Raw genomic sequence first — 24,705 nt, 5'->3', positions numbered from 1 at the left:
GTGATCAGCAACTTAGTGGTTTGTGGCAGGTTTTGTTTTCAGGATGACTAGTAACAAGAATAGGCAGGTGCATAAATATCCTGGAAATACCCAAATCTGCGAAGCTGGCATTGTCATGACCTGCTACATCCTGGGGCTAAAACTTAAAGGAGGCCGGTTGTGCTGCCTGCAATGATTCAGTATCTTATCCGCCTTTCATTCCTTAAAGAACATGAGATAATGACATCTGATTGTGGTATTTTATTTAGTAATTATGGAACACACTGGTCTACAGCTGTCTAACAGAGAGACCAATATTTTACTTGACGTCTGTGTCTTTCCCCTTTATTGTTGGGGAGGGTTGAGGTGTCTATGAAGGTTGAAACAGAGAGATGATGGCTGTTGATGCCTATTCCAATCTCTTGTGCTTTTGAACTGATATTTGTGTTTAAACAAATAATTGTGTAGGTGTCTATCTGTAATTCCTCAGAGGATTTCTCATAAAAAAATCAATCACAATCAAAATGCAGGGACAGCAGGATAAAAGGACTGAATAAAATAATGTTAAGAGCCATGAAAAGTGAAAATGTTTCTTTGCTTTGAACTAGAAGTATAGTATAGTGTTTTAAGGTCAGAGTTTCTCATTTTCTTGGGTTGCTGCCATTAATTTCATCCTTTGATGACTGAGGAATACTGTGAGTTGCGTGCAGTTCTTAACAGAAGAAAATGATTGGATTGTATATTATCCTGGAAACTTACAGCACAGAGCATACTCCAGAGCCTCTCCCTTTATTGTTGTGCCAGCAGCTATGCCGACTGTCCTATAAGCATTTTTAAAACCTTCAGTCGGATTTTCTTTTTTTAACCTCTTCCCACCTTTACATTCTAGAAGTCAAATCCTCATTTGATACAAATCATTGCGATTCCATTGAAGTTAACAGATCTGTGCTGGTTTACATCTGCTAAAGATTTGGCTTTAGATATTTTAAAAGGAGTTCCATAACCCTCCTATTTCAAATCTTTTTAGTACGCTGAGAACCCCGGCTCTCTTTTTTTGCCCCCCAGAACCCCATATCCATTCTGGAAAATAATTGTGCTTTAGAGCCAGCTATAGCAACGTCTCTCTAGAGCCAGCACCCCTAGAATCTGTAGAAATCCTCTTAGAACCTCCCGAATTCCCACGGATCCAACCGGCATTGTTGTCATTCTAACTCTAGACCCTGGAACCCGTAGAATGATGGCCTGCTTAGCACCCCCATCCCTGAACTTATCACCAAGTCAGTAAAAATGCAGATGAACATTTTTTCTCCTCGTAAACTCCGGAGAGGACCTAGGAAGATTCCAATTTAGGTTTAGATCTGCTCCCCTTTCATTCACAGCAACTAACTGGTTCACTGAGAACAGGTGGACTCGGATGAAATGGGAGTCTAAATACAGACATTTTCATGTGTTAAGTGGTAATGCAGCATTATTGCAGCTGGGCTCCTATAAAAAGCTGTGTCTTATTGGTTGCATTCACAAAGAATCAGTTACTTTGTATCTTCCAAATAGAGCCCATGCAGGAAGACAAGATGGGGCCTGATTCTCACTGCCCCATGCCTTGTGTAATCATACCTATACCAAGTGGGGGCAAGTTGCTATCCAATCAGAGCGGCAGGGTTTTGCACAGGTGTAGATGCTGGCGCAGGGCAGCAGAGAAGCCGACCCAGGCTCCAGCCTTGTGTGCCAGCTGCTGTCCTCTTTCCAGAGTTTTGCTGATGTGCTGAAAACCAACACTTGGGATTGGCCTTGCATGCCTGGCCATGCACAGTACTGGCTACTGTCCTAGGTGCCCTCGGGCAGGTTAGAAGGGTACAGAGGGGCACCCAGCAGTCTATGCCCAGAAGGAATTCTAGTGCCGTCAGCCAGTGTTCTCCTGCAGGTTCCTGGGCAGCGCACCCTGGCCCCCTTGAAGGAGGAACAGCATAGTCTCCATTTTTCACCTGCTGGTAGGAGGTGGGGGAGAGGTGGAGCCATTGCCATTACCCTCCCCCATCTCCTTTCAGACAAGTAACCCTCAAAGGAGGGTGCAAGCAGGGTCTCCATAGGGATTCTGGGCAGCCCATGTGCAAAACAGAACCCTCTCCACCCTAACCCTTTCCCTCCCCCACGGCACCCAGGCTACCAGGATCCATTAGGGTTTGAACAGTGCCAGTCAGTCCAGTGTGGGAGTGGGGCTGCCAGCTGCACAGATCAGTCACTGATTAGTTGCCATGGGGGCTGCACCCCTACTTGCTCTCCAGCACATCCACAGGGATACCTCTGGGGCACAGCAGATAAACCCAAGCCCTTGCATAGATGCTAACTACACAACAACGTTTACAGGCAAAAAAAAAAAAAATCTGTCAGACTCGTAGCATAGCAATAGATTTTCCATGTACGCTTGGCTGATTTCTTGCAGCTCCCGTTGCCTCCAAGTGGTGTTTTTGGAGCTCAGCACCTCTGGAAAAATCTGGCCTGAATAGTCCAGAAAGGTTTGTTTAAAGTGTTTTTATTCCTCAGTCAGATGCTTGTACAGTAATGTAAGGAGGCCCCAGTGGTTTATTCCAGCTGAGAAAACAAGCATTCATATACCAATTTGCTTCCTAAATTTCAAAGACCCAGATTACAAGGTGGTAGCTCTCAGTTAATTACAAACGCACACTGGTAAAACGCATCCAGTGGCTTTCTCCTCCTTGTGTTGTAGGTCCTGACCCTCTAGCTTCTCTGTCACTTGTAAGGGAAGAAGAAGAAGTAGTAGTTTAAATGCATCGGGCAGAATTATGATCTCTAAAAAGTGAGTCACGGCTCTTCTATAGCTAGAACATGAGAATGGCTTTCTACCCGTTTGGTTCAACCAAGGATTGCGACTTCAAACCAAAATAGCGGTTAGTAATTCAAAGCAATGTTTGAGCTGCACATATTCAGAAGGGTTCTTCTGACAGCCTATGGGCCATCACAAGCGCTGTATAATGGGTGGCTCTGAGCTTGGAAGAAATTGATGCAGTTTTGTGTCAGAACTGGTTTCTTATTTTCTTCTTAAACATGAATTTAACAGGGAAATTTTTGTTGCCATTTTCTTGATTTTTGTGGGGCAGGTTCATGTTATCTCTAAGGACACTAACAGTGGGCACCTCTAGAACACTTTGCATCCGAAGATCTTAAAAGGTTAAGCATTGAATCCTTGAAGCATATTATTAGCCCTTTTTTTCCAGAAGGAGAAACTGAGGCAGACAGCTGAAATGCCTTGTCCAAGGTGTGTCAGCACATCAGTGATAAAGATGGGATTAGAAACCAAGATTAACATTGCAGCACCTCTGAGTGGGATTATTATTATTTTTAATAATCAATTTACAAGGAACCTCAGTTTCCCCATGAGGTGAAGTGACTTTCCCAAGGTCACACAGTTAGTCAGTGGCAGAGACTGGAAAGCGTGTGCAGTTTTTCTGACCCCCCAGTCATGTGCTTCAGGCACTAGATGGTGCTTCCTCTCTGGTGTCAGAATTGTCAGAAATAATCAGAGCACTTTGTTGAGGGACCATTTCAGGACAGGAAGGTAAATGCTTCCACTCAAGCTTTACACATTGGTATTCATGGCATCATGTACCATCTGAATTTTTTTAATCAAATAAGCATGCAAGTAGATTACTTGATTTTCTCTGACCCACCTCCCCAGCATGTTGTAGGATGGGTTGGGGGTGGGGGGCTGACCCACAAGTGCAAAGAACACAGTTACCAATTCAAGGGAGTAATTAGTATGTCTCTTCTGAAGTGTTGCCCTTTTACTTTGCCGCCATAATGGGATATTACTATGCGCAGAAAAGAGTCTCTTCTATCACACACTAGAGCAAAGTTAATGACAAGCCCGTTTTGACTAAATACGGATCATGCTGGGGGGCTCGAGAGGGAGATGCTGGGACAGGGCTACTTCCTGATGCTAACACCATGGGGCAGAGGGCCTAGTCTTGCGAGATGTCAGGCACCCTCACTTCCCACCACAATCACTGGGGTTGAGGGCATTTGGTAACTCCTAGGATATGGCCCTAAAACACTTATATGTTATATCTATGGGGCTAGATCTTCATCCGGTGGCAATCAGCAAAGCCATTGAAGTCAAAGGAGCTATGCCAGTTTACCACAGCTGATATGGCTCCTGATGCTGTGACATATCAAGTGCTGGGTTTCAAGAGTCTGCAGGAATATTTCTCCTGGGGCAGATTCTGCTCACAGCCACACCAGTGTGAATCCACTGGGCTCGAGTCGCAGCTGTTCCTCTAGCTTTACAGGGAGGTGGCTCAACTGAAATCAGCGAAGTTCCTTCGGTAGAAAACAGGATGATCACAGGAATGAGTCATCCAAAGGGCTTCAATAGTTGCTCTAGATTTACACCAGTGTAACCAAGCACAGAATTTGGCCCACAGTGTCTAATTGGTAAGACAGACTCCCCCACAGAATAAAACAGTTCAAGCTAAGTGCAGTGACAATTTAATTCATGAGCAGGGTGTCGTGCTCTCTAATATTAGGGCTGTTTGCACTTCACCAACTCTGCATTTCTCTCTGTCCTTCAGCTTCAGGAATGGGGGAGGGAAGGGGAAAGCTATTTCCATTCCCCTCTTGGTGGGGGGGGGGAGCGCCTCCCCCCAAGTCAGGATGTTAGACGGTCTGCTGCTCTCTGAACTGCCTCCCCAGACTGTCCTGCTTTTTGCCGCCTGTGATGTATATCTACATTAATGCAGACTTTCAACTGGCGGTGTCAGAAGACCAGCTGCAGGAGCATGTTTTGTTATGGACAAGCGTGAAATTTACAATCTCTCTGATTGTGATCAATCAGATTAGGAAATTGAAAAAGACACTGCTTAGACTTCCAAATAAGAACAGCAAATCTAGTTTCCACAGAAAGCATTCAGAGTATCTTCTGTCTTCATGCATGAGAGAAACCACAGTTTCTACCCCCCGCCCCAAGCACCAGGCTATATTACTTGCACATAGCTACCAGAGCTGTGTCTAAATGCTACGCTTTCTCTTGAATTTCACCGAAGAGCCTTGCTTTTTAAATATGTCACAATCGAAGATGAAATAAAACACAGAATTAAGATGTCATAGAAACAAAGCAAGCCCAAGTAACAGGAACAATACCAGGCTTCCAAAATGGTGATTAAGTAATTCATATTGATGAGGGACTATTCACAACAAATATTCAGATACTACGGACTAAACGTTTCCTGGGTGCTTGATTTGCCAAAGCTGTATTTCTAGTTTGACGGCTATGTGGAGAAACGCAGGATGTGATAATTTTCAGGCTTCATTAAAAGTTAGCAAATGCAAGTGTTCTTTCATTTTACAAGACAATAAACACTCCAGTGGGAGGGAAGGAACCATCTGTGCTTAGGTGTAGAAGGCTTTTAATGTAACAGGAAAAGTGGTCTGATAAACTCCATTTTTGGCGCTTTGCACACAAGCCAATTCTGCTGCTAACCCCATGGAGCAGGGTCTCTGAGCTGGCTCTCTGTTAGCAGCATTCTTGCTGAGAGGGTTAAACATCTCCATGCAAAGGCAGAATTGTGCTCCTCTTGTCTTCCCACAGCATATGTTGCAGAAGAGCAATACCCTGCACAGGAAATGTGATACTCCCTGTGGTCGGTCCGTCCGTCCGTCCGCACGGAAACGCCCTGCCACAGGTGTTAGGTTCCTATTGTTCCCAGTAACAAATTTCAGTTACTCCGTCCAACAAAGCCGCCCTTTGCTTCTCTAGCTGGGGCTCTGGTTCTGTTCCTGCAGGCGAGGCACTTTGCCCCCCACAAAACCAAATCTTGCCCTCACTCGGATCCATCAGGGGATGGCCTTGTGGTTAAGGTGCTGGACTAGACTCGGGAGACTGTGAGGCAGTTCCCTGCTCTGCCCGAGACTCAGTGTAACCATGGGCAGGGTCGCTTGATCTGTCTGTGCCTCAGTTCCCCAGCTGTCAAGTGTAGAAACATACCTTTCCCTCCCCCATTTGTCTTGTTTGTTTAGATGGTAAACTCTTCAGGGCCGGGGCAGTCTCTCACTGTGTCAGTACAACCCATAGCACCAGGGTGCCTCAGTCTCAGCTACTGGGATATAACTAGTGAAGTTACACTCAGGAGTTCTGTGAAGTCAGTAGGTTCCATGGGTATCAATGAGGGCAGCATTTGTTTAACACTCTCTCTTTAGAAGGCAGGTGAGAGCTACTCACAAGGGAAAGAAGAGCACAGGTCCCTGGCTGCAGAATGGGAGTCTCATAAGTATTTTACACCGATTTTTTTTTTTAATGTGAGCAAAACATCCTATTTCTAGGTCTCTGTGCTGTGAGCCCTGAGGATTCATCTTGCTAGTGATCCAAGAGATCATAAATCTAAAACGTTTGCCAGCATTAAGCAGGCTTTCTCTATGAACTCTGCCTGTCCTATGAACAGCATCCCCAGTGCTCTACAGCAAGAATGGAGTGGAAGGATCATGGTTACATTACTGTCACCCTGCGATGCTGACAGGGTTATCTAGGGTTTCATGCGCTTCCTAACTTATTCATTAGATCTATACGGGTCAGCTATATGTGTCTGCTCTCCATCCTAGAAGGAAAGTTGCTCTAAGGTTTCAGATATTTCCTCTTAGAAACATCTCTGCAGGCAGATCTCTGTTCTCAGGTATGTTTTTTTTCCAAATGTTTTGTCTGTGATTTGATAAAGCGCAGTGGATTAGCTTTTTTTTCCTCAGCATATTCATGGCCAACTGAAGGGAGCATCTTTAGCCTTATCTAGGAGAGAGGAGCAGAAATGGAGCCAGCAGCAGAGAGGAGCCTAGCTAGCCAAATTAAGAAATTAAGTTGACCTGTTTGGATTTCTGTTTAGTCACACACTTGACAGCTGCTCAGCTGTCCCTTTTACAGAATTTAACCCTGTAATTGGTTTCTTAGGCTTTCCAGTGGTAGATACCATTGCATCCTCTATAGCATAGCGCTAATCAGAAACTCTTGTCTGACTTCTGCATTAATTGGGAGAAATCCCGTTCTCCCAGCCGGTGTCACTCCCCTGTGCACCAATGGGACGGAGCGAAGAGGGCGGCCTATAACGTGGCTGCTCTGTGCAGTTCCTGCATCTTGCACAGCTAGAGAAACCTGAGAATGCCTTGAACATAAACCAGCTGCGACAGCTACATAAACTAGCCCCCAGTCAGCATGGTGTAGGAGTGCCCTGATGAGCCACTCCGACCACGAGCTGAAACGGAATCTGCTCTTTCAACTTAGCCGCAACAGTTTGCGGCGCTGTCTGGGCTTCAGGGAGAAGTTTGTGAGGAGCCAGGGAGCTGGCCAGCCAGTGAGGCCGCTGGCCTGGAATACGGGGCTATGTCTACACAGCCTCCCAGCCCAGGCCCGTAGACTTGGGCTGCGTAGACAACTCCTGGAAACGGCAGCCCGAGCTGCCACGTCACAGCGCTGTCTGCGCAGCTAGTTCTAGAGCGCAAGCATGAGCCCCCAGTCTGCCGGCCCTCGCTGGGAGGCTCGTGGTTGTGGGCTGTGTAGCCAGACCTCGGGAGATCTGGGTTCAAGTCCCTGCTTTGTCATTCCAGCTGATGCTGAATCAGGCCAACCTTTGTGAGTCAGGGCCTTGACCCTGGGCAACCCACCATCCAGGCCTGTGCCCTGGCCACCAGGCTATAAGCGGTCTGTCTTTCTCTAGTGTCGAATTAAACCACATGTCGAAACCTTGACAGTTGCCCTGAAACAGAATTGTCCTTCCCCAGACAGCACCAGTCCCAACCCACCCCTCTCAGTAACCAGCCCCTCTGCCTCCACTCTGGCAGCAAGGAAGGTATGTGGTAGCGGAGCCCTGACATGGGCCATAAAGGCGGTGTAATGCCAAGCCAGTCCTGTACCATTCTCAGCTTAGCTGGACCCAAAGACCAAGCCCTTTGGGGTCTGAAATCCACTCAAGCTATAGGGGGTTGGGAGCACGTTCTCTAGTAAAAACCCCTGCGTCATCCTGGAACAAAAGAAGAAATTAACTCCCTCTCCCATCTCACTTCCCCCTCACCGCCACCTGAGCCCCTGGCACTGCTATGGGATGAGTTTAGAGACCTCCCTGGAGTTCAAGCTGGAATGGCTTGACCATTGGTGAGGGTCACTTGCACTCAGTTGTGAAGCGGGCTGGAGCCCCTCTGGGATGCAGGGAGAAGTGCTTTCTTAAGTAAATGGATTATTGATCAGCTTGTAGCGGTAAAGAACAAATAAGACAATCAGGAAAAGGGACTTTTCCAATTAACCTTTCCTGAAATGTGTCCGAGCCGTGCGGTGCTGAGACCTGCATGAAAAGGGAGCAAACAGCTCCAAAGTAGGCCTGCATTGGAAATCTTAGCACATGCCTACACCGCAATCCAAGGTGTGACTGCAGCCCCGGTAGATGTGCCTGTTTTGATCTTGCTAGCTCAAATAATAGCAGCAGTGAAGTCGTGGCAGCATGGACTGACTGACCCTGGCTATGTACAGGAGCTGCCAGCTGTGCTGCTCTGGCTTCGCTGCCGTTGGTATCTGTGCTAGCTACATCAAAGCTAGCCAGGGTATGCGAGCATGTGCTGCAATCACACCTCTGACTGCAGTGTAGACATGTCCTAAGAGCCCACCAACCTCAGGTGGGTCTGAGGTTTACTGGCCTTTGTGGTCCACTTACTCTTATTGTTAAAAATGCAGGGAAACCTGCCACCTCATTCAGCTGCCCCAGATCCCCCCTCCTGATGGAAAGGGAACTGTGTCCCGCATGTGAGGTTAAGAGAGGGGTAAGGAGGATAAGCTGAGATGGAAAAACTCATCCCTTGAACTGCAAACCCCCACTGGGATGTCCTGGGCTCGGAAATGGCCTTGAGCTTTTCTCTTTTCCTTGGGCCCCCCACAGGAGAATGCAAACCCAGGCATCGAGCTGGGGGAGGGACACGTTCTCCATGGGAAAGCAAAGACCGGCTACCTCAGCTCTATTCTTGATGCCCAGCCTAGCCTGCCCAGTGGCTAGGGAAAGCATGGGATGTAGGGAATGCCCAGCCTGTGGAACTAGCTACAGGAGAGGGACGAAAGCTCGGGAGTTTTCCCCAGATCGTCCCATTGCTAAGGATCGGGGTGGTACCCAGCATATGCACCCTTATGGAGCAAGACAGGGATGCCACCCACAGCTCATGCTCTCTGAGGCTGTACCAGTGGCTCAGAGCAAGCTGCTCGGTGGTCCTGTGACATTGCACCAGCTGGGATGTCCCCTGCCCGCAAGCAGTGTACTCAGAAGGGGAGGGGCAGGGAACTCTTGCACCCAGGGGAGGTTTCCTGAGCGTGGAGGGAGATTCCCAACCAGCCCCAAAGCAGGGCTCACTGGACATACAGAAGGTTCTTCATGTGATCTAGGGGAGGGAAGATAGCTGACCTCCCCTGTCCATGCAGAAATGGGGAGAACGGTACGTGGGGGGTCCCCACCACATGCAGATCTCAGGGGAACATTTCCCCACCCAGCTTGGGTTTTGTGTTTAAATTGAATCACTCTAGGAGGTGGAAAATGGGTTTAGATGGCAGGAAAGGAAGATTCCTGAACTGAGACCTGTGACATGGTCCAAGCTGTCTGCAGACCCTTAGCCTCCGGGCCGATGACTCATCCCTTGGAACAAAGCAGGAGGAAAGTGCCTCCTGGCAAAAACCTGGGGACCAGTGAGTTCCATAGTTTGGTATTTTTTAGGCCAGAAGGGACCATTCTATCATCTAGCCTGACCTCCTGGGTAACGCAGCTGTTCGGGATCCAGTTGTTTCTCTTAGCAATGTCACTGAGCTGGCAGTGGTGGTTCCCTCTGCCTCAGAAACGTAACCCCTTCTGCCCCACTGTTCTGGACTGGGCAACAATTATTTAGATTTTTAGGTCTTATTCGCCTTGCGCAAAAAATGAAAGGCAGCTACATGTGAAAAGGCTAATCTCCCAAAGACTTACGGTGACACGAGGAAAACTGAGCAGTAGAAGCACTAAAGCGGTGAGCAGGAACCTCTCCTTCCTTAGCGCTCTGTTCCTCTGCAAAGCAACTCCTGCCCCAGCAGCGTGGCATGCCACGTAGCTCGGGTCTCTGATTCCATGGACAATCTGCAGAGCTTACACACGAAAAGATGGTTTTTCTCCTTTTGTAATGAGGCTCAGGGTCGTGCGGATCCTCTGCCTGTTCACACAACAGCAGCCAGGAAATTCCTGCGGGACACATGGTCAAATCAGGCCTGTTGTTTCACTGATGTAGCTGAGTGGGTTAGCCCAGGTGTTGCTGTGAGCAGAAGTTGGGTTGCCCGGGTGTATCTGATGGCCTGGTTTGCTTGCTGGTGGAAAGACGAACGCTTGACTCCGAGCCCAGGCTGAGTAGGAGGAACTGGCTGTGAGATACGTCTTTCACTTATAAACTGAGCTGATTTGATCTGGAATCAGCCAGGCGTGATAAACACAGGACTCCATCAAAGCCAGTTTTGACAGGGTTAGTGCAACAGTAAGATCTGCTCCCCGGTACTGCAATTAGGGGCTGCACAGTGCCTGTGGGTGCACAGCTGCATCTCCCATTGAAGTAAATGGCAGTGTTTGCATATAGCTGACTTCAACAAGACAGGACTTTGTTTGACTCTTCTCATTCTGCTTCAGCTGCACTAATTCTACAGTCCTGGCACAGTGGGGGCCCAGTCTCAGCAGGAGTTCCCAGGTGTTATGGCAATACAGATAAACGATAAGCCAGGAGAGCCACCATTTGCCCCATGGCAAACTCTGCAGCTTGGAAGATCAATGAGCAGCAGGCTGGAGCTGTCCAAAACTGGGTGTTCTCCTCTTTGCTGCATCCTACCTAATGAGATGCTAAAAGAACTTCCCAACATCCATTCCTTTCCAGGTAGGCTGCAGCCCGCCAAACAGCAGCCATCAGTAAATAGACAGTGCTTATTGCAGCCACATAAATTACACAGTGCCTGCCCTCGAGCACTAATTTAGTTGCACTCAGCAGCGTCGAGTTAATTTCCTGTATAAAAAGTTAAGCTTTTTTTTTTCTCTCTGCGCTGAGATGGAAAAAAAAAGTTTATTTAATGTTTGGAAATATATTTTGCAATTACAACTGGATTATTCATGTGTCGCACTCTTCTGCTTGTAATTGTGTTTTGGTTTTGTTTTTTAAATGAACAATGGCAAATGGAGCACCCTCTTGGGCGTCCCTGGATAATGGAATTACATTACTGTCATTGCTTGCCTTTAAAATGGCAACACGTGGGAGAGTTCCTATTTTCTGCGCCAGTTCCGACCCACTTATTGGCTGCTAAGGCTGAGATGGGTTCACCCCCGGCTTCCCCTTCCCTAGTTTTGTCATGTCGAGCGATTTATTTTATTTATTTAAGCAAGGCTTGTCTGGCTTTGCTTCTCTGGTTGGTAGGTGATCTAATATCCATGACATGTTAAATGGCCCAATGCATTAATTAGGTATTAACCTGCCTGCATGAAAGCAGTTTCTTCGCAGGCAGGGATATTGAGAAGAGATTTAGTCAATGTTTTTATCGATCCAGGAGGGCCCTTTTATTACTGCTCTTCATGCGTGATGAGTAAATAAAGCACCACCTACAGGTAGCCTGGGGCTTTGCTACCTGCGGCACTTTCTGCCCCACTTATCTGTTGGGTGGTTGTTCTCGCCCAATGTTGTGTTCCAACAGGATCTGTGTCAGTAGCAAGGGATTGCACTGGGAACAAGCAAAGCAGGGATGAGGTGACTCACATTTTTGCTGATCTCTACCCTGGTAAAGGGATGCCCCCATTTTCCCTTGGATCAGAAGCATCTTTCTGGAGAAGACAGGGTGGCACCTGGAGCTTTTTATGTGTGCCTGGGTGAAACTCCCCTGGGCAAGGCCGGTGCAGCACTTAGACCCTGAAATTACAGTTTCAGGGACTCACAGGCCTAGTGCCGGTCTTCTAAACCCCCGGAGATTTAAAGGCGTTGGATTCAATGCCAGGAGCCTGCCGTTCCTTGGCATCTGGATTAACTTTTTCCTCCCTCCTGCTTCCCTGTAGAATCTGACCATAGAGATGGGGAAGGCTGGCAATTAGGACATTATCTGGTCATTGCCATTCCAGGGTTGCCCCTTGAGTGGAGCTGAGAAAGGAATTCATCACCAGCTAACAGCCTGGATGAATTTCACTGCTATTAATGCCCTTTGCTCTAACCACAAGGCCACATTCCCTTTTACTGGTTTGTCCCAGGATGCACCTGCCATGTGTGATAATCGGGACCCTGAACCCTGCTTCCCCAGAATCCATGAAACCCCCTGGCTGCTTTCAAAGGCTGTGGCAGGGCAGGATTCCATCTTCTAAAAGCTGATCCTCTTGACTGATCATTTCCCAGCCCCATTTACCATCTCCTGTGCAGTAGCTGGCTAGAATAACACTGGGATTCTGGTGCTCCTCTCAGATAGCACCATGGGCTGCCTGCTGCCTGCTAGGGATGGAGACTTGATCTGTTATTACTGTTACTACAGTTCGACCTTTCCTTCCCCTACCAGATTGACAAGCGGCGAGGAGCCTAGCCAAGGGTTTTATGCTTTGCTTCCAGTTTTATGAATTAAAGATCCTTTTAAAAAAAAAGTGAGAGATGGAAAAGGAGGAGAAACGCAACTTCCATTTACCTCTTCTCCTTGCAATACTTTGCCTCTAACACACACAAAAAGATAAACCATCTTACATAAAGTGTGAACCAGGCTGAAATCCATGCCCTTCCTTTCAAGTAGGGGTTCCCTAGGCCTAAAGAACTTTGTTTTACATCGCGGCCAAAAAGTCCTTTTGTATTTCCCAGCCTCCCTGCAGATCCATGTGTTTGTAAATTTAATGTAACTCTTCACACGGCTTTTCTCTTTCAGCTCTGCTCTGTTTTCAGGCTATTGGTCCTGTTATTAGTCAGTAGTGCTTGGTAGTGAGGTTGACAGCTCCTGCAATTTTTGTCATGAGTCTTGTGGTACCCGGCATTCTCTTAAAGTCCCAGTTCCTGGAGTCCAGTGATTGCAAGATAATCTTGGCTTTACAGGTGTTCAAGCAAAAAGCTTCTAGTCTTCATGGTTGCAGAGAAAAGCTTGAAAATTCAAAGCCAGCGCATCCTGAATCCAGACACCAGAAGGCAAAAGAAATTAACATAAAATATATTTTAATAGTCTCATGATTTTTGGAGGGGCCCAAACCCATGAGTTTTTGAACATGTGGGGTTGGCAATACGTTGGTAGTGCCTAGAAGCCCCAGCCAAGATCAGGGTTCCCTTGTGCCAATATACAAATATATTACAAATATAGTAAGACGGCACTATAAATAGGCATAGAGAGGAGTACCTGCCATTGGCTCCCATTGGCGCTCCCCCTTCTTCTTTGGCATCATTCGTCACATGACATGTTACATCTCCAATGGATTTACTCACAGGATGATGGAGCTTTTACATGATAAGCTTCTCAGGACTTGATCCACACTTCTTATGTCTTGCATAATGAGAGTGCTGTTATATGAATTAATGATCAGTTAGCAATTATTGGTGTGACAGGTGCCCAGTACCTGCTAAGATACATTTTGGGATCATTTCATTAGCAATGACACTAGTTGTTTATATTTGGTATGTTCAGTATGCCCCAGTTCTCAACCTGGGCATTGGGAATTGATTTCAGGAGGGCACGCTCACCCTCTTTCAGGGGATCTTCCCACATCTTGCCACAAAGAAACTTTTCTGTTGTAGCATAGGGTCAGCTGTGGTAGAGGGCACATTTAACAGGCTAGTTACTGCATATTAAATAAGCATCAGGGTCATTGGAAGACAGGTTGGCAGTTGCATGTGCTGTACTGAGGGACAGGAACTCCTGAGCTCTAACATATTCTCCTTCCTCAGGATGGGGCAACTTAGATGGGGCCAGATCCAGCAGCAGTTACATACACACGGGAATATGATAGGGAAATGGAGGCAGAAAATTTAAAGGCCTAAATCCTACTAGCTATAAAATGGGGACAGAACCTATTTAATGGCATCGGCACCCCACAGAAGACTTAATTTTTAAGGGAATGAGGTGTTATTAGATCAAATGATATCACACCAGTATTTACTGGATCTGAACTAGTACAGACACTAATATAGCAGCTAAATTGAGGATAAAGTTGGCCAGGGGAACTCAGAATTCCTACTCTGTTATTTCACATGGTACCATCAACATCACATGCAGTGCTGCCAATCCAAAGCGTTGAAAAATAAAGTCATTCCCCATGAAAATCATGAGATTGGCTTAAAATCATGATTTTTTTTTAAATTGGGGTCTTTTCATTGCCTCCTGGTTTCTGAGCACTCGGGTCACGTGTTGAAGCTTTATTCTGCAGCCATGGGGAGGCTACAGATTTGAAGTGGAAATTCTCATGCAATCATTGGCTCCAGGGGCTGAGCCTTCAAGACCAACACCAGATAGCGTGAGTTGGCAGCTCTGTGCTCACTTAAGATCTGTATTCCTGCTCTTGTTGATTTCAGTGGGAGCAGGATTGAGGTCTTCTAGCCATCACTACTGCACAACAAATAACACAGCCATTCAGTGCTAAACCCCAGCAAATGCATTGCTAACAATCAGTTGCTGTATAGTTACCATCCAAGCAGAGTCTGATTCAGGGCAGCTCTGTTGGACGGGCAGAACATGCCGTGTCCAAAGCAGCAGGAGAGTAGGGACAGCAAAATGGTTTAACTGCGAGTGTGCAGCTGAGCACAAGTGAGCAGGAGAGCCTGTTTCCCAGCTCCCCCAAAGCAGCGGCCTGGCCTGATGAAATATACATGAAGTCCTTCGCTGAGACTGTTGAGAAACTGCGGCTAGTAAATCTACTGCTAATAGATTTTTAAATAAAAGGCAGTTAAGGTCTGTGCAGTTTGCAGCCTGGATTTCTGCAAATGGGAGGAAGGAAAGAATAGGGAAGGGGAGAAAGACAGAAAGGTGGGAGGTGGCCAGTGCCACTTAGGAGACAGTGAGATAAATGCATCCCTGCTAGAACTCCACTGACTTCTTTGGCGTTGCCCCGGAGATAAATTTGGCCCATTAAGATTGTCCTTATGAGAGGCTTAGTGTATTTATCAGCTTTGATAGCAGTGGAAGAGGTAAGGACATGACTTATAAGGCCTGTCTTCTTTAGTCCATTACACCAGCTGCACAAGAGCAGACTGGAAGCTTCCCCAGGTGAAATGGAAGTGAACTGATGGCGAGGTGCATCCCTTCCGTTAGCGACCAAACGGCTTTGCAGCACTGTCTTCCCCAGCCCTGGCCTTCCAGCACATAGTAAGTGCATCTGAGATGGAAGCCCAGGCTGAGCCGATGAATCAGCCACAGATTCAAAGGGGAGAGATGCCAGGAAGGGCAGAATATAAAACACTTCCAGCTCCAGAAAATCGCACCTATAGCAGTGGTTCTCAAACTTGGGCCGCTGCTTGGAAGCGGCGTGGGCCGAGGGACGTGCTGGACGCCCTTCCTAGCCCCCATTGGCCTGGAGCGGCGAACCACAGCCAGCGGGAGCCGCGATTGGCCAAACCTGCAGACACGGCAGGTAAACAAACCTGCCCGGCCCGCCAGGGACTTTCCCTGAACAAGCGGCAGAACAACTTTGAGAACCACTGACCTATAGGGACTTGGCCAGATTCTCTGCCCTGCACCTTGTGGAGTCATTTGCACTTTGTCCAGGTATATGTAGAATCCCAGTGCTTGCTGTCAGGCAGTCATTTACACTAGTGCAAAGCCAAGGGACCGTGATGGGGCGTCAGGTCCATTTGTTCTGCCCGTTGGCTCCCCTTCCTCTTTATCCCACTTCTTTCGGCATCACCCAAAAGTCTTCTCCAGAGGAGACTGTAACTCAGGCCACCCCACAGCCCTGGTGGATCCGGAGTGAAAAGCCTGTGATTGTGTAATAGGGCTACATGAAAAGGGCTTACCTGAGTCCTCTCCCAAAGCAGGGCCTTGTCTGCCCAGCGTGTACTGCACCGTAGGAGCCAGATAATCCGACACGAATGAACGTGATGTGGCACTCAGCGTGAGACATGCCAGTGGGAGAGTGTAAGGAGCAGTGCTCGTGCTGGAACGGAATCATGTAACCACCTGTTTCCTGCCTCCTCCCAGTGTGAACGCAATGCTGGTCTTAGCCCAGCTCTCTGGGGACTTCCTGCAGGGGCTTTCGAAACAAGCGCGGGGCTTTCAAACCTTCAGGAAAGAAACTCTCCATTTGTTCATCCCTCTGCGCTTTGGGAATGTTCAGAGGTATCTTCCTGGATTCGGCGCGTTGCTAGGTAGCTCAGTCTAGTACACAGCTCAACGGCAGGGCGGGCTCCAGGGACTGAAGACAAGTTTTCTAGTGGGGGTGCGGCGTGTGGAAACCATGTATTGGGTGGTTGTTCCTATTTCAAACTGAGCGGGGCGGGCGGCAGCACCTATGTGAAGAGGTGAGTGAACTGCGCTGGAAGAACTTTTAATTCCCGGGCACGTTCAGCCTTTGAAAGGGAAAGGCACCTAGCGGGGGCTAGAGCCAGGCATTGCAGAGTGTACGGCTTCCTCCCACTGTTCTCGCCGCATCCTGCAGCCCCCTCTGCCATTCCAAGCCTGGGACACCACACAGGGCTGGCCTGCTGCTGTTCTATAGCTGCCCAGCGAAGCCTGCCCGGCCACAAGGACCGAGCCTCTGCCTGTCTCCCATCACATGAAGTAGTGGGTACAGCAGGGAGTCATGAGAACAGGAGTTCTCCTCACAGCTCTGTCACTGACCTGCTGTGACCTTGGGCAACTCACATCACTGTTCCATGCCTCAGTTTCCCCTCCCACCCTTTAGCTATCTAGTCTGTTTGAAGGGTAAGTGCCTAGCAGAGCGGGGCCCTGATCTCAGCTGCAGCCCCAAGGCAGTACTGTAAGGTAACAGTAACCAAGTCAAAACTCTACTGGGGGCAGGGCTGAGACCAAGGAAATTATTTTCACTTTGCTAAACCAGATTTGCACCAAGTGCCTAGAGTGCATTAAATCCATGCTGCCATTTATCCCTTGACAGTGCGAGTCAAACTCAAATGCCCAAATTCTCTCCTCCTTTTGTTGAATTTTTAGTTATTCTCTTTCATGGGTGACTTACTGCATTTGCTTGTGTCTCACCCGTGTTGGCTTGTTAAACTTTTATTTACCCAAGTCATCGCAGGGCCATGCGAGTGTAACTAACAGAGTAATTAGCAATTTAAAAAAACCCACCCTTGACAGCCCTCTGAGAGCTGGGATGGATTCTGCACCCCTGCTAACTGGCTGCTTGAAACCAGCCTGGATTTGGTTTGCCTGTTGTATTTTTCACTATGGCAGATTTAATTAACAGCTTGTAGGCCGAGTGGTGAAGCTGGCTGAGGTGAATAGAGTCCTCCTCCCCTGTTTACATCAGGGCTAAGTCTGGCCCCAAGTCATGCTGAGAGAGATGGATTTGAATATGAACTGAATTGAAAAAATAAGGATCTTCTCCTGCACTGTGGGTCTTGGGGAATGGATGTCACTTGAAAAACACACTGCTTGTGTGGGGGTGTGATATGTATTGTCTTTTGTACTACACCAGTAGCTTAAGGCTCCTGTGTTAGGTGCTGCACAGATGTGTAGTGGGGCAGATCCTGCCCCCAAGAACTTGTAACCTGAACAGCTAAGACAGGCAAAGGAGGGAGTAGCATCCCTATTTCACAGGTGGGGAATGGAGGGCTTATCTCCATGGACATTTAGCTCAGAGTAACTTAAATCTCCCTTGGGCTAGTTTGCTGTGGATTGTTGATCTGTGTGGACCCTGCTGATGCACACTAACAGTTAAGTAGTTTGCGTTGATCTAGTCCTTTTTGAAATGTGACTAGGTTGAAGCACTCTGAGCAGCAGTTTGTGTGCAGCAGCAGGGTGCACATGGACAGCTGGTCCACAGCAAGCGAGTGCGCTGGACACTCATGGCCCAGCTTGCCACAGTCCGACTGTTTGTGCAGACAGATCCTAAGGCACGGAGCTGAAGCAACTTGTCCAGGGTCCCACAGGGAGCATGGGGGAGCTGGGAACTGAACGTGGTTCTGCTGATTGCACTCTTCTGCCTTAACCACAAGCTCATCCTTGCTCCCGCATCACCAGAATGCCTCTTAGCTGGGTCCAAAAATGCTCTCTGGGCTTCACTTGTAGTTGGGAAGTGGACAGTGACCAGCTCTGGAGCTGGCGTGGCTAGAAAGCAAGGATCTCACTTGCAGCTGGCTCAGTCCCTCACAGTATGAAGAACCACTGCTGGGCTTGTGTCCACCTGGCCTAAACTCCGTGCCCAGCTCCCGAGAGCAGGATCTGAGTGGATTTCTAATTACGCCCACCTGCCGCACATTCTGCACGTGTCCCCTGGCTGCATTCATATCTCGCTAGCACAGACAGTGACACGCAACACGCCAGCAGACAGAAACCACCACCTTGAGGCAGCCCCTTGGTAAATGAGCCGTTACCAGCAGGTCCCAGAAATGGGTGAGGGACCCCATCCCCTGAGCCTCCCTCTTCCTCTCAGAGCCAGTGGCCAGGATGGCAGATGGCCTTTAAGTGGGTCACACCAGGCTAGCTTGGGGGAAATTTGCATTTTAACTCTTAATCCTCTGGTGGATAGTGTGGGTGGGGGGTGGATGTGATTGCTTTACCCTTTAGCAGGGACAGATTAGAAGAGGTTTGAGCTGCTTGGTTTGCAGCCCGGGAATGTATGTCAGCCCTGGCTCGGGGCTGCTGCTCTGCACTGAAGGGGGAGTGACTGAATTGCTAGTTCTGTTGCAAACCAACTTGTGGGGGGGAGGATTCGAGTCCTCCTGCTCCCTGAAACCCCAGCGTGGGAGCAGAGTTGATGCTGGTACGTGCAGCGGAGCCTGGAGGAGCAGGCTAATCTGCACCATGTAGGAAAAATCTGACTGTAGTGTGGGCATACACCCCATGCCTCCTTGCAACACAGACCTTTCCCGGCCCTGTATAGCCACCGAGCTTTCCCCTCATTAGGCATTGTGGTGACTGGTCTTCCTGTCTGCCTTGGTTGGCATGATCCAGCCAGTAAAACCCACCTGTCCCTGGGGGACCCCAGTAATGGGGTGCTGTGTATGGGCTTCAGTGCAGCTTTCAGTGGGACTCAAGGGAGTGTTACCAGCATGTGTGTGCACCGTGCATTCATGAAAAGGTTTCACTTCCTGGCAGGGATGGCGTCAGGATGAGGGAGCCTGTCCCACTTCCTGTATTGGCTGTTGAGCGTGGTCTGGCCATCCCTATGCCAGCAGCTAAACTAGCCTGAGGCCTGGCTGGTGGGAACCGTTTGCCTCCAGCACTCAGACGAGGCTCGGTGTCTAGTGAAGTGCAGCCTTGGGTACCAGGGCTTAGGGGGTATATGCTGCAGCGGGAGGTGTGATCACAGCGCGGGTATGGGGGCCTCGCGTCAGCCCTGTTGGAATCCAACCTTCTCGGTCTTCCACGTGCTCCCTAGAGACATGGGGCTTTGCAACCGTGGAACCAAAACTAGCCCCCCATTTAAAACAACTAGAGGCCAGTTTAGCGCCAGTCTCAAGCCACTAAAGCTAACTTACCCCAGGGATGAGTTTGGCCCTATGCGCTACACTCAGACACCTCTCCAGCCGGCCTTGGGCCAGAGCCCACGTAACGTCTGCACTCAAACCCGGAGGGTGCGGCCACGCGGCAGGTGCGACGTGGGCAGGCCGGGTCCTGAGAGGAGTGTCGACGTGGCAGCAGGAGCAAGCCACCACAGTGTGGGGCCAGGCTCCTTGGGGGGCTTGTTCTCTGCTTGCTAGCCCGTACTGTCATCACCCCTGCGAGCTAGATTAAAGCTGGCATGGGTAGGCAGACCTACGTTCCAATTGTGCCTTCACTTGCAGTGTAGACCTACTCTCCGGTTTCAAACCCGATTGCTTTCCAAGGGTCATGTCATAGCCCCACAACGTCTCTTCCGCTGCCCACAGTTTGGATGATTCAGCTGCTAGCCACTGATGTCACTAAACCGTCCGATTATACCGTAAAACCTCTACTGGCCATGGTGAAATGAATGGCCGCTGGTAGCAAAACCCAGGCTCTCCGGGAGATAATAGTGCAGATGTTTCCCTTCTCGCCCGTCCCGCTTGCCTTCATGCCGTCCTTGCCCCAGCCAAGTTACCCTGTCCCAGGCTTCAGCCTCTTGCCTTTCGGGCCGGTGCATGTTCCCTTTTATCGGCTGCTCTAGCCCAACACAAGGCGATGTTTGCAGAGGCAGCTCCCAGCTGTTGAGTGGGCTGGAAAACTGCCCTGTGGCTCTTGCCTGTGGTCAGGAGTGAGTGTGTGTGTGTGTGTGGTGGGGGGGATGGGACCCTGGAACAAATGGAGCCTCGGGGGCTTAACCTGCATGAGAACAAACAGTTGCCCTAATGCGCCGCCTGGGCCAGCAATCGGCCGCACCAAAGGCAGCCTCGCTCTAGGGCCTGGGCTGAGCTGAATCCTTCTACCTGCTCTGGCTGGTCGGCTGCTGTTCAGCTGCCAGTGTTTGGCCTGCAAATGGAGGGTTCCTTGGCCTTTGATGCTAATTGCTACAGAGCTCCCTTTAATCCCTCCTCTCTCTTGTTCCCCGGGCATCTGCTCGGTGCAGGGAGGAGGCAGGGCTTGCTGCACCATCCGCCTGGCTGCCATCTGGTTCTTCCCAGCCTCCTCCTGCTTCCAATGAGCAGAATCTTTAATGAGTCTGTGGCCTCAGCCACATGGCGGGAGGGAAGTGGCATGCCCCCCCCCCACGCCTTGTAGATGCAATTAATAGCAAAGCTTTTGTCTGCTCCCTCCCTCCAGGCTCCAGCTGTCCAGCGGCTGGGGGTGGGGGGGCTAACAGGAGTGGAGTTCTAATTACCAGCCCCCAGGAACACCAGGGGCCATCCTGCAGGGAGATGTGGTGAGACGGGAGCGCAGAGGGGGTTGGGGAGAGGATTAAGGATCCACGAGAAAGCAAGAGCAGAGGGCACGCTCATCCCAGCAGAGCTGGGGAATACAACACTGATTCCTCTCCCTCCACCCCCCACTGTGCTGCCTCTTTCTGATTTCTCTGCCTCCCCTCCCCCCAGGTCCATCTGCCTCTCTACTGGATCCTGTAATCAGGTGCCCTGAGTGGCATGTGCTTGGAGTCATAAAACTGCTTCTGTCCATTCATCGTCCCCTGGGATACAAGCTCAGCTTCTCCGTAGGCCTCTGGCCCTTTGGGTGAATCAAGGCCTGCAGATTCAGCCTGAATCCCTGACCTCCTGGGCCATTGTTGTCTCAGGATGGTAGGCAGGGGAACAGCTTCGGGTACTGATATCATCAGAGTGGATCAGTTCTAGATCCAGTCGGCTGGTGGGGGCAGACTTCTGAAAGTCCCCATCCTCCCCTGAGCAAATATTTCACAGCAGCTTAATTGGCAGGAGCAGAATTGCCATGGTACCCGAGGGCTACCCCAAAAGAGCCCAGCAAATCCTGGGGTAGCAGCTGGCCTGACTGAAATCCCATGGGAGCCTGCTCCTAGGCAGGGATCAGCCACACAAGGGAATATTTAGAGGAGAAAGAATAACTTGCACAGATGAGCAAAGGGTTTTAGGATGAGATTTTCAGAAGTGCCTTTAGGAGTACAAGTCCCCTTGCCTTTCAGTGGGATGTGCCTTTGAAAATCTCACCGTTTGCCTCTTTGTTTGTCTGTGAACAGATCACAATTGCTTTGCATTTATTTGATCAAAATAATTCATTTTAATGTAATTATTTGTAAGTTGCATGACCAGTTCTCCGGGAGGATGTCTAAACCGTGTTGCGGAGTTGTTGGGTACATCTCTTACCTAATTGGCTGAGTGCACAAGTGATGTCTGGATGAATAAATGCACGAGGGAATTTTAAAACTCAGATTGTGCAAATATTCATACGGGGCAGCTTTGAAGTTTGGGTCTCGTGAACGTCCATTCTGGTAGAATTCAATCCTACAGATGATTGCAGAAAGCAGACATGTGGCCAAAGCAAATTCATTTAAAAATTGAATTGATCGCTGCATACAAACACTCACTCAGCACCGGTGAAGATGGGTGGAGGGGGTAATAATGGCAGTGTAGTAGGGGATTAAAAGGTATTATGCCATGGTCCTTGAGCTAGACGATAGATGATATATAGAGCTCAGAGATGTGTAATTGGGTAGTGGATGAATCAGGGGCGGCTCTAGGCATTTTGCCGCCCCAAGCATGGTAGGCAGGCTGCCTTCGGCGGCTTGCCTGCAGAGGGTCCGCTGGTCCCGCGGCTTCGGCGGACCTCATGCAGGCGTGCCTGCGACCTTCTGCCGAAGCCACGGGACCAGCGGACCCTCCACAGGCAAGCCGCCAAAGGCAGCCTGCCTGCCGCCCTCGCAGCGACCGGCAGAGCACCCCCAGTGGCTCGCCGCCCCAAGCACGCGCTTGGCGTGCTGGGGCCTGGAGCCGCCCCTGGGATGAATGCAGACAGGGAGATTCTAAGAGTGTGTTGAGTGCTGTATTGTCCTGTCTAGAAAACTTCCCACCGTTGCTAACACAAGTTCTTCTCCAATGGTATTAGCACACTGGGAGCTGTAGTGTAGCCATGTCGCTGCCATTTCATGAAGCCCTGCTCAAGAGCAAACATAATGTGGATCTAAAAATGCCTGCAACGGCCAGTTACCATTTACATGAGGCCCCCCAGTGTTGCAAACACAGCATGGAGCTGAAGCAGTGTTAGCAGTGTCAGCCAGGGCTGGGGAGTGACAGCTGAGCTGCCTGTGTGGCCAAATGGGGTTCAAAGAGTTTGGTTGGACAGGACCACACTCTGCTAGGACATGTTCTGGCCTCGCTCCCTGCCAAGCTAGAGTCCTGCTTTTCTCTTACGACAGGTTGGCCTTGTCCTGCCACACAGGCTGGCCAGAGCACTAAAGCCGCCCTTGGCTATAACTTCCCCGGGTGTGACTTGGCTTCAGTGGAGTTACATCAGCAGGGCCACCCAGACGATTCAGGGGGCCGGGGGCAGAGCAATTTCGGGGGCCCCTTCCATAAAAAAAATTTGCAATACTATAGAATCCTATGTTCTCGTGGGGGCCCCTGCAGGACCCAGGGCCTGGGGCAAATTGCCCCACTTGTTCCCCCTCTCTGGGCGGCCCTGTACATTGGGGATGAATTTGGTCCCATGATGCCCTGCTGGAACGTAGTCGCAATGATCACGCCAGGGCGGTGATGCAGTCACGGGTCCTTGCCTTGTTGCTGACTCTGCCTCCTGCTGATACCGATCTCGTATGTTTCCTTTTGGAGCTAACGTGCGCCTAGACTTTAGGGATATCTTCACCACTGTGATAGCAGGTAGGAGGAGAGTCCCTGCCCCACAGCAGATGCTGTGCCAACCCCTGAGTTGTTTTTAGGTGGGTTTCTTTTGTATTGCAGTAGAATCCCCCAGTGTCTGTTTTACATTCAGGGGATGGAGAAGCTTATAGGGACCTGGAAAAGGTCACGGAAATGTCACCAGTTGAGGGGTCAGCAGAGAGGCTGGAAATGCAATGATTAATGACCGAAGTGGCAGCGTATTTGGAAGAAATTGAAAACAGGCCCGTCACAATGGAGTCCATTTAAAGTGCTACAAAAGCTGCTCGGTTGCCTTGCCTGTTAATTAGTAAATGTTCCTGCTTTAATAAGGTCTCTTTACATGACTCATTCATTCTTAGCGCTAATAAAGTAAATAACAGCGTAGCTTCTAGTGAAATATGGCACTCGGGAAAAGTATTTCCTCCACAGCTGCTAGATAGAACGCAATGGGCCTGCTTTTCCCCTTGCTGGTATAAATCTGTTGGCTTCAGATTTACTCCGAAGAGAGGAGCTCAGATCTGGAACATATAGGGCAGGAAGTGGAAATAGAGGCCTGTGTGGAGAGTTTACCTGCCTCTAACCTCTGCCTAAAATATTCAGGGCCAGATCCTCAGCTGGTATAAATCATCGCAGGTACATGAACACCATTGGAGCCGTGCCCATTTCTCTTGCAGAATGAAAACTACCGGGTTTTTTTGCGGCCTGATCCTCTGATCCATTGAGGGATGAAGAATCCCAGGGGAGTTCCGACAGCTGAAGGAGCTCTGTGTCGTGCAGGAACTGAGCCTTTCTGGCCAACACCTGATCTCTCATCTCATAGTGCTTTCTGGACAGGGAAATAGAGGTGGTGGGCAGAGAAAGTTTCAAGATCTAAAATGCAGGGCCAGATTTTACAGCCCCCCTCTCCCCATCCCCCAAAGCCTGTGGGATTTTGGATCGTCCCAGTATAGGGGCCATTTGCAAACACTGGATCCAGGTTTGGAATTCAAATGTTCTCAAAGAACTTTGGGTATGTTTGGATTTGGGAAGCTGACTCTGGTCCGAGTAAAGATGTGTGATGTGCTCACCTGCATCAAGGTTTTATGATGACATTCACCTGGTGTTGGGGTTTATACAGACTTCATATTCCTGGCCTTTGGGCTGAAAGTTTTTCTTTAGGGTTCTTGAATCTGGACCTGGTTTCAAACATCCCTGGGCTGATTTATAGCTGTGCACTGAAATGTTGCAGAATCTGTGTTGTGCCTTACGTGAAACCAGACTGCTCATCAGTTTGAACCATTCTGAATTCAGAGCCAAACCTGAAACTCAGGAGCTGCAATCCCCATGTGGATCAGAGCCAAAGGC

At 49.4% G+C, this 24,705-nt stretch overlaps 1 protein-coding gene across 5 annotated transcripts in view; it reads left to right on the top strand.

Annotated features, from left to right (window-relative positions):
* The window catches only part of SRRM4 (serine/arginine repetitive matrix 4), a 194,911-nt gene that overhangs the window by 61,548 nt on the left and 108,658 nt on the right, over positions 1 to 24,705 (top strand). Inside the window, exons 2-3 of one of the 5 annotated variants that reach the window (XM_039505396.1) lie at positions 2,420 to 2,492; positions 2,705 to 2,794. The exons of 3 other annotated variants lie outside the window; for them this stretch is intronic. In XM_039505396.1, the coding sequence (XP_039361330.1) occupies positions 2,781 to 2,794 (14 nt within the window). In that variant the 5' untranslated portion in view covers positions 2,420 to 2,492; positions 2,705 to 2,780. The remainder of the gene's footprint in view (positions 1 to 2,419; positions 2,493 to 2,704; positions 2,795 to 24,705) is intronic. One more of the 5 variants, XM_039505397.1, reaches the window with a different exon arrangement.

This window comes from Mauremys reevesii, linkage group 18 (genome assembly GCF_016161935.1).
Source record: "Mauremys reevesii isolate NIE-2019 linkage group 18, ASM1616193v1, whole genome shotgun sequence".
NCBI lineage: Eukaryota > Metazoa > Chordata > Testudines > Geoemydidae > Mauremys > Mauremys reevesii.
This window is presented reverse-complemented; position numbering and strand designations above follow the sequence as displayed.